This window comes from Aegilops tauschii, chromosome 3 (genome assembly GCF_002575655.3).
Source record: "Aegilops tauschii subsp. strangulata cultivar AL8/78 chromosome 3, Aet v6.0, whole genome shotgun sequence".
Classification (NCBI taxonomy): domain Eukaryota; kingdom Viridiplantae; phylum Streptophyta; class Magnoliopsida; order Poales; family Poaceae; genus Aegilops; species Aegilops tauschii.
Genome location: NC_053037.3, coordinates 611,750,060 through 611,758,181, shown reverse-complemented (window position 1 = coordinate 611,758,181; position 8,122 = coordinate 611,750,060). Strand labels below are relative to the sequence as shown.

The window sequence follows — 8,122 nt, the reverse complement described above, 5'->3', positions numbered from 1 at the left end:
TATTCAGTCAGTAGATCCCCACTCTTCTTCTTCAAAAGAAAAGAAAAAACTAGTAGATCCCCACATTCCCCACATCCCTGAACTAGGATGGAGTAGCAGTTTTGTCATTGTCGAGGCGGCACAAGGAATGCTTGGAATGCTCAGTAAAATCCAAGACAGGGACAGCGAAGATGACACATATTTGCTGAAGTATTCTTCTCTGAGGAATAACCAATGGCACTTGGAGAAGTTCATCCCGCTGCCGGTAAAGGCTACTCTGGTTGGTGTAGGCGGGGGATACCTGCTCATGGTAGCGTTGCACACCACATCTTCACATGAGAAGCTGAAGTTTGAATTACTTTCCGTGGACGTCAAGACATTGCAGATCGAGTTGTTCGCGGAGCTTAGTGAAGCCACCTTACCTGATCGGCTATATGTTGGCTTTCCACCATCATTGTGTGTGCCAACTATATGAAGTGGTGAGCATGTCGCTTCTTACTTTTATTTAACTTGATCTCGCTGTTGTGTTATTCAAAAAAGTAAAATAAACATGATTCACGTATTTATTTGATGATAATTTGCTTTTCCATTCTGCTTATTTCTTGCAAGCGTTGCTCTTTGCAGGTTAAATATTGTTGGTGGGTATCTAGGTTATTATCTAATGCCTAATTTATTGTGCAGTTGGAAACTCATTAAACTAAGGAAAACTACTAATATTGGTTTATCATCTTGTGAAGCCTCTTGTTGCAATATTATAGTAATCCAGAGCTGCCCTTGGCCTTAAAATTTGAACTATATATGAATAATTGTTCAGATCATTAGATTATTTCCAGTTTCTTTATTTTTATATATAACCTGTCTATGAGTAGAAATCATCAAATTACAACAGCTCAGAACAGCACTTTCGAAAGAAATGAGTTAGTTCTGGCAGTTTATTTTTATGTGATTACAATCCACTACTGCTTACTCCAGAAATCAGTAGTATAAAACACAAATAGTTCGTCTAGTAGCTCCACATATGAATATGGATTGCCACAAGTCAATTTAGTGGAACTGTTTATTTTGGGTTGTTTGTTGATTGCCTGTTGTTGAACTGCTAAACAACTGCTAAACAGGAAGGAGGTCACTTTATGCTTTTGTTTCCCTGGTCCTAGTGTATTTAATCAGGTTCCTTATGGTGCTGTATCATATTCTTTCTTCATCTACGCCCCTTTTAGCCACATTATTGTCTCCTCTGCATCTGCTTTATCAAGCCACCCAGCTCTTGCGTCTGCTATGAGCCCATGGCCTTGTTTCCTTCTTGAATAAATCGGTCAGTGTAGTGCATTCTTACCATATGAACCCTATGGTTGCTTACATATGTGCATAGAGAAATTTCAGTTTGTGGCCAGCTGCCATGTGCTCAGCAGGATGCATGGTTGTAGAGTACAGATTTTGAACTCTTACTCTCTGATTAGCATGTTCATTCTTTTCATGTAATTTACTGTTAGTGGCCAATGTGATAGTCACCTCCTTGCAAATACCCAGTGTCAACTTGATGCATCGCATGCAGCAATTAATATATTTGATGCTTGTTGTGCCTACTTGGTTGGCTTGTATATATTTATATTCCTTTGGTGCCCTGTTCATATGGAAAGCTCATGCTGTTTCGTCTATCAACAGATGCTGATGCCATGTGGTCTAGGAAGAAGAGTTGGTTCCTCTGAGCGTGTTGTGGTCTAGGAAGAGAAGGTGATGTGTGTGGATCCGATGTATATTCGAAAGTGATGCATGGGTTGGATGTATATATTCGCTTGTTCAATGCCGATGCCCGTGTCAGAAGCTATGATGTGTGTGCGTGCGTTACACATACGTTATTTCCCCCCGGATACAGCATTTGAAGCGTATTCCAATCTCTGAACTTTTAGGTGCTGACTGTTCCTAAACCACCGAACCTCTGAACATTTTCTGTTACTGCAATGTTTTAATGTCTAAATAAAAGAGTTGGTATGTGCTGCTTAGGGTCTAAGCTTGCTTGATCTCGTGAACTGCAAAGACAAGGAGGTCTAGCAAGAAGAAACAATGTATTGTACGAATCGTTCACTAGCGGATATCTCCTGAGCTCATGTCCAAATATTTTTGCAACTCCTTGTCCCACTTAACAGGGTGCTTATTTTGGCCCGGATTCCGCAAGGAAAAAAAAAACATGTAGTGATTATTAGAATTGTCACGACATCAATGATAGCACCTAGGCTTGGCTTACTTGTACGATGGGTGACTACGTACTGAGCTTGGCTTTATCTCAGAAAAGAAAACGTACTGGGCCTGGCCTGCCTATCAGGAGGAAGTCACAGCAACTATGGATTTCAGTAACATATTCAATGGAAGAGTTCAGTGGTGTGAGCATTTTGCTGCTCATACGGACTTGGCTTGTTCATCAATTGGATTCCCGGCAGGCATCCACTCACTGCATCATACAATCTACACATTACACAACATATTCAGAAACGTTCCCACGCATGCTCAGATGCTCTGCTCCCTGTCCACAGGAAAGGAGCCTGTTGAAAATGATTTGTCCGAGCCCCTGTACACAACATATTCAGAAACTTTGCCATGCTCTGCTGCTGCTCCTTTGTACACTGACAATATATAGAGTGGCATCCATGTCCAAAGGAAAAGAACCTATTGATACAACAACCAGCGATCCAACACAAGCTCGCATAGGAATCAATGTAGCGAAATACAACATCTCGGTTGTCCCTTCGAGAAATACAAGGAATGAATATTCAGCTGAATACAACTAAGAAACATTCAGTTTGTTGCAAGAAACAAACCTACACATAAAAGAATAACAAGTGCATATAATCCCTGGCTGGCTAGTCAACGGAGCAGCAAGTAACAGGTGCCAACTCCTGCCCACTATCAAGCCTTATTACAATACAGGAGAAACCCCGGCAAAGCGTACGTGATCATGCGTCATCTTAGAAGTTGGAAATAAAGGAGAAGCAAACAGTTGAACGAGATAACTAGCAGCACAAACCAAAGTGATGGTTTGATATTCCAGAGGGAAAGGAAATGCAGTAATCCATCTCCGTCCGCTACAATTCAGCTTAAACAATGCAGTAATCCATCTTCGTGTACTATTTGTCCCTGTGGACCTCCGTATGTGTGTGCGTGTGTGTGTGTTGGACCTTGTTGGATGCTTGTTGTGCGGTTGGCTTTATAATATAAAGCGGGGCGAAAGCCTTTTTCGGTAATGTGAGCATGGCTAGGATGCATGTTGATAGCGCTCCTAATGGCTGACTCCGCACTTCTCTTTTCATATTCAGTACCACTAACGATCATTACATAGATTCTTTCAAGTGCTAACAAGTGCTCGATACCTGTAGGTGCGGCATTCTCGTCCTGGTTCCACCCTCTGGCGTTCAAGTCTAGATGGAGCCTCTGGAGTTTAGGCATTGCCCCAGCTTGGAAGGCCAGGTGTCGCATGTTTTCCCACGTGACATCAAACCGCTTTAGGACCGGGAATGCTGCCCCATCGATGGCAATTGTTTCTTCCAGTGCTCTATCAAACTTTAATTGCAGGTAGATGAGGGCTGGTAACTCCGCAAGAATACCAACACCATCCTTGTTCAGCTTCTCGACAGTGAGATCCAAGTTCTGGAGGTTACGGAGTTCCCCAATCCAGTTAGGGGCACGGCCGGACCTTTTCCTCATGAGCAGTGTCACAAGGTTGGGGGGAGGAGGCGACAAGGTTAGTGCCTCAGGTATCAAAGATGAAAATATCTTCAGCCACTCAAGGTTACAAAGTTTTGCCAAAGAAGAGTTTAGAACATCCATGTCCACATCTTCAGAAAAAACGGTTGTGAGAACTAGAGAACTCAGATTGGTGAGCTCTCCTAGACCCTTGATACTGTCGAGTGAGGTGTGCAGTGTGTCAAACGGATACAGATGTTGTAGGGATTTCACTTTACCAATGCCCTCAGGCAGCCTTTTAACGCCTGGAACACACAGATCCAACAAGTGCGGCAGGAGAAAAATATCCATTGGGATACAGGACCCATCTATATGGAATGTTTCCAGCATCTGTAACCCTCTAATTTGGGTTGGTAGCTGGCAGTTCCAACAGCCACGAATCTGTATATGTCGCAGCTGATATAACTTACACAGTCCTATCAGGTTGATTTTCTGGTTGTCATCAGCAGAACTGAAACGGAAGTCAGCAATAAAAACTCGAAGATACTTAAAATATGACAATGACGGTATATTCATGGAGCCTCTCCACATTGCAAATGACCGCACTTGTGACATACTAACGTCCCCTGGCAATGTTGCACCAGCCAAGTTGAAGAGCATCCGACGGGGCTTTTGAAGCTGTCCTGTAATGGCCTCTGGGTTGTCTACTGGAGTGATAAAATTCTCTTCAGCAGACTTGTACAAAATAAGATCCAACAACATATCATGTACTTTGCAAGATCTCACTGACCCACCCACGTCAATCCATAAAGGCTGAATAAGGCTCCTGTTGACAAGCTCATTGAAATAACTTATCGCAGTCTGTTCTGGGCTTTGTCCGCATGCTGTACTAACAAAACCTTCGGATATCCAGAGACCTACCAAATCATCCCTATATATTGTATAGTCCTCCGGAAACATACCAAGATACAAGAAGCATGTCTTGAGGTGGTGAGGAAGATTTTTGTAACTAAGGTTCAGGATATGTCTCATTGCTTCCAAGGTGAGATTTGTGCCCGACACTGACCCCAAAGAATTTTGTACATGTTTCCACCTCTCCTTTTGCTGAGAACTTTCACTTGCTAATAGGCTGGATATGCTAATGATTGCAAGTGGCAAACCAGCACATTTCTTGAGAATCTCAACTGAAACATCTCTGAGTTGACCTGGACAAGCTTCTTCAGAGAAAAATATCCTATTAAAAAACAATTTCCTTGAGTCTTCTTCACTAAGAGGTTTCATTTCTAGAATGCGCTCGTGATGACCGAAACAACATGCCTCAGCCACATTCTTGATTCTTGTAGTTACTATTAATCTACTACCAAGATTATTTACTGGGAAAGCACATTTAATAATACTCCATGCTGATACATCCCATAAATAATCGATGATAACCAAGTATCTGCAAGAAAATCAGTATGGAAGTAAGTAAAATAACAAAACTATCAAATATTGAAAAGTTCCATGCTAGTATTTACTTCTTTTTTTCATTTTCATGTTTATTAGGATCATCCGATGACCTTCTTATCTATGTTTTGAGCAATTTTAACATGCTCCCTCTTACCCCCTGTTTTTCACATGGGAGGTAAGAAGGTAAGAGTTAATCAAACCCACTACTTAATGCAATCAATGGTTCAGATCTATTTTATACTCTTACCTCTCATGTGAAATGGGGAGGTAAGAGGGAGCATGTTAAAAAACCTCCTATGTTTTAAGTCATAAATCATATCCTTTTTCAAATATTCATGAGACCCATGATTTGCAACTGATGAGCTTTTAAATCTGCTCTGTAATGAACTACCATAATCATTAATTTAGTAGACTTCCTATATAATAGAGAAAATAATGATAGGTAATAGTGTGAAATTATATTTCAAGAAAAAGAATAGCAGACTATGTAATAATTTTATGTTGTTAGTTATCTAAAGATAAAAATTCATTGACAAAGTGGAGGATATAGTGTGCATCTTAGCAGAAAAAAAGTAATCTTATAAGTGATTACTAATAAATCTGTGATCTACTATATATTACTTGGAGAGCTTCCTTGGACGCTAGATATAGTGATTTACTCTTAAAGGTTTAACTCATGAAAATAATCTCTTCCATTTAGACAAGGCTGATGCTTTGTAACCGGCTTAATGTAGTAAGTACGTGGTGATTGGGATGTTTCCAGTGACGAGCTTGTGAATCCGGACTCCAAGGACATGAAATGATACGAACATTAATTCCACTTTCTATAAAAGAGAAAAGTAATTATAAATAAAGCCCGTAATGTATGCTAATATTCATTAAATGAAAACCTTGTGTGTCTTGAAGAAATTTTAAGTACTAAGGGCACATGGGGACAACAACCATATACAAACTAAGAATAAGTACCGCCTCTTGGTTTTTAGATTATCTCTGAGTTGATCAAGAAGAACATTTAACTCGCAATCATGAATAGATTGTCCACACCCGAGTTGGGCTAATAAACTATGCAGAAGTTTCAAAATATTTGGCTTTTGAGACACTGGCACAAATGCACCACAATTGAACTCCCCCTTCAGCTTATGGTACACCTCATTGGCGAGTGTTGTTTTGCCTAAACCTCCAAAGCCAACAATTGATACAACCTTCAACTCATTCTCCTCATCTTTTAGCCAACTGACAAGCTCATTGGTTGGGCCATCCATACCAACAAGTTTAGCTGCATCCTCATAGAGTGCGACAACCCGTTGGTCAACAGCCACATTGCGCGATGTGGGGACACCGACCTTATACCTCTCACTACGTGCACTTGTTTCACGTACGAGTTTCCTGATGTCCTCAATCTGACCAGCAATCTTATGGCGGACCCTTGAAGTTCTAAGGCGTTGAATGGTGTCATGGACAAACCTAGATTTTTTGCTTTTCTCCCCAATTTTGCAGATGAAGTCATCAATAATATCCTCGATGTCATATGACATCTCCCTGACTGCATCCCTCCACCTCGCGGTCTGTTTATCCATCTCATCAACATCTGCAAGGCTCTCTAGAGCATCCTTCATGCTGTTCAGCTCGTCGCTGATGTACTTAACCTCCTTCCTCAAGTTCTTTAGCTTGGCGAACTCCTCCCCCATCAGGGTGGCCAGCTTACCCAGGAGAGAGTTCATCACCCCAGTAGAAGCGCTCACCATTATTCCAGCCATCTCTGGCCAGACAAGTACCTATCTTGGCTCTCTAGCTATATGTGCTTGTGATGAACCTGAAACATTTAACGAAAAGTTGTGACGACACCCGGGTGCCCCGACACCCGGTTATCCCGGTCGTCCACAGAGTTCAAAGATTCGTGCTAGAGACTTTTGAGGTGCAGACGCGGTTCACACTATCAGGGTGATTAGCAGGCTTTATTTGGGAGACAGACAGCGATGGGAGACAGCGACAGGAGGAGAGAGGCATGGCAGGAATAGGCCTGGAATCCACGGGGGGTGTTCATTGAAAGTGACAGCACACAGGCGAGGCTGCATGCGCACAGTTTGAGTTAGCACACTACCGGAATCGCACCCTATGCCGACGGCCAGGGCCGTCGGCATAGCCATGACTAGCCGTTGGGTCAGGCCTATGCCGACGGCCCCCGTCGGCATAGGGCCGTCGGCAACATATCCGTCGGCGTAGCCAGGATGACCGTCGGCATAGAAAAGCCGTCGGCATAGACCCTATGCCGACGGTGGCCGTACATCTATGCCGACGGCCTTGGCCGTCGGCAACGTCATCGCCTAACGGCGGCCGCCGTCAAGTGCTGCCCAATGGCTTCTCGCCACGTGGCGAGACGCCGTTCAGCATGGGCGTGTCTATGCCGACGGCCCAGCCTTCGGCTTAGTTTGAAATTATCCCGACGGCGAGGCCGTCGGCATAGACACGCCACGTGTCAGATACTGGGCGCTCCTGGGGCAGGTCTATGCCGACGGCCAGGCCGTCGGCATAGACGTGCCACGTGTCGGCCACTGGGAGCTCACGCCAGGCCTATGCCGATGGCTTAGCCGTCGGCATAGTTTCCACGTGTCGTCCACTGGGAGCTCACGCCAGGATGCCGACGGCCAGGCCGTCGGCATAGTTTCCACGTGTCGTCCACTGGGAGCTCACGTCAGGCCTATGCCGACGGCCAGGCCGTCGGCATAGATTCTGTCCAGTTTTTTTTTCTTTTTTCTGTTTCTTTTCAGCTCAATTCATTTGAATATATAACAAATAGCATATAGAACAAAGAGCATATACACAGCATCACACAACAAATTGGCATCGCTAAGAAGCATCGCAAAGCATCACACATATAAGTCCACAAAGCATATAAGAATCTCACAAACAACAATAAGATAAGTATCATCACAAGCATACAAGTATCATAGCATCGAGAACAAGCAAGTATCATAGCATCGAGAAAGGCTTAAGCGCCAGGACGTCGAGCACCACGGAG

General features: G+C 43.4%; 1 protein-coding gene across 1 annotated transcript; it reads right to left on the bottom strand.

Annotated features, from left to right (window-relative positions):
• Nucleotides 1-334: 334 nt before the first annotated feature.
• Nucleotides 335-6,914, bottom strand: LOC109764729 (disease resistance protein RGA5-like). The gene is made up of 3 exons (XM_073495781.1): nucleotides 6,073-6,914; nucleotides 3,213-5,095; nucleotides 335-372 (listed from the first exon to the last, which is right to left on the bottom strand). Exons 1-3 carry the CDS (start codon nucleotides 6,858-6,860, stop codon nucleotides 335-337), a joined length of 2,709 nt encoding a protein of 902 aa, XP_073351882.1. The 5' UTR covers nucleotides 6,861-6,914.
• Nucleotides 6,915-8,122: the final 1,208 nt, after the last annotated feature.

What these genes read in the sequence shown, in the direction of transcription:
- LOC109764729 (XM_073495781.1), bottom strand. Translation starts at nt 6,860, where the DNA reads ATGGCTGGAATAATGGTGAGCGCTTCTACTGGGGTGATGAACTCTCTC. An exon ending in GATAATCTAAAAACCAAGAG is followed by an intron (nt 5,096 to 6,072) that starts GCGGTACTTATT and finishes ATTTTCTTGCAG; the next exon opens with ATACTTGGTTATCATCGATT. An exon ending in TCCTAGCCATGCTCACATTA is followed by an intron (nt 373 to 3,212) that starts CCGAAAAAGGCT and finishes AGCTCCGCGAAC; the next exon opens with AACTCGATCTGCAATGTCTT.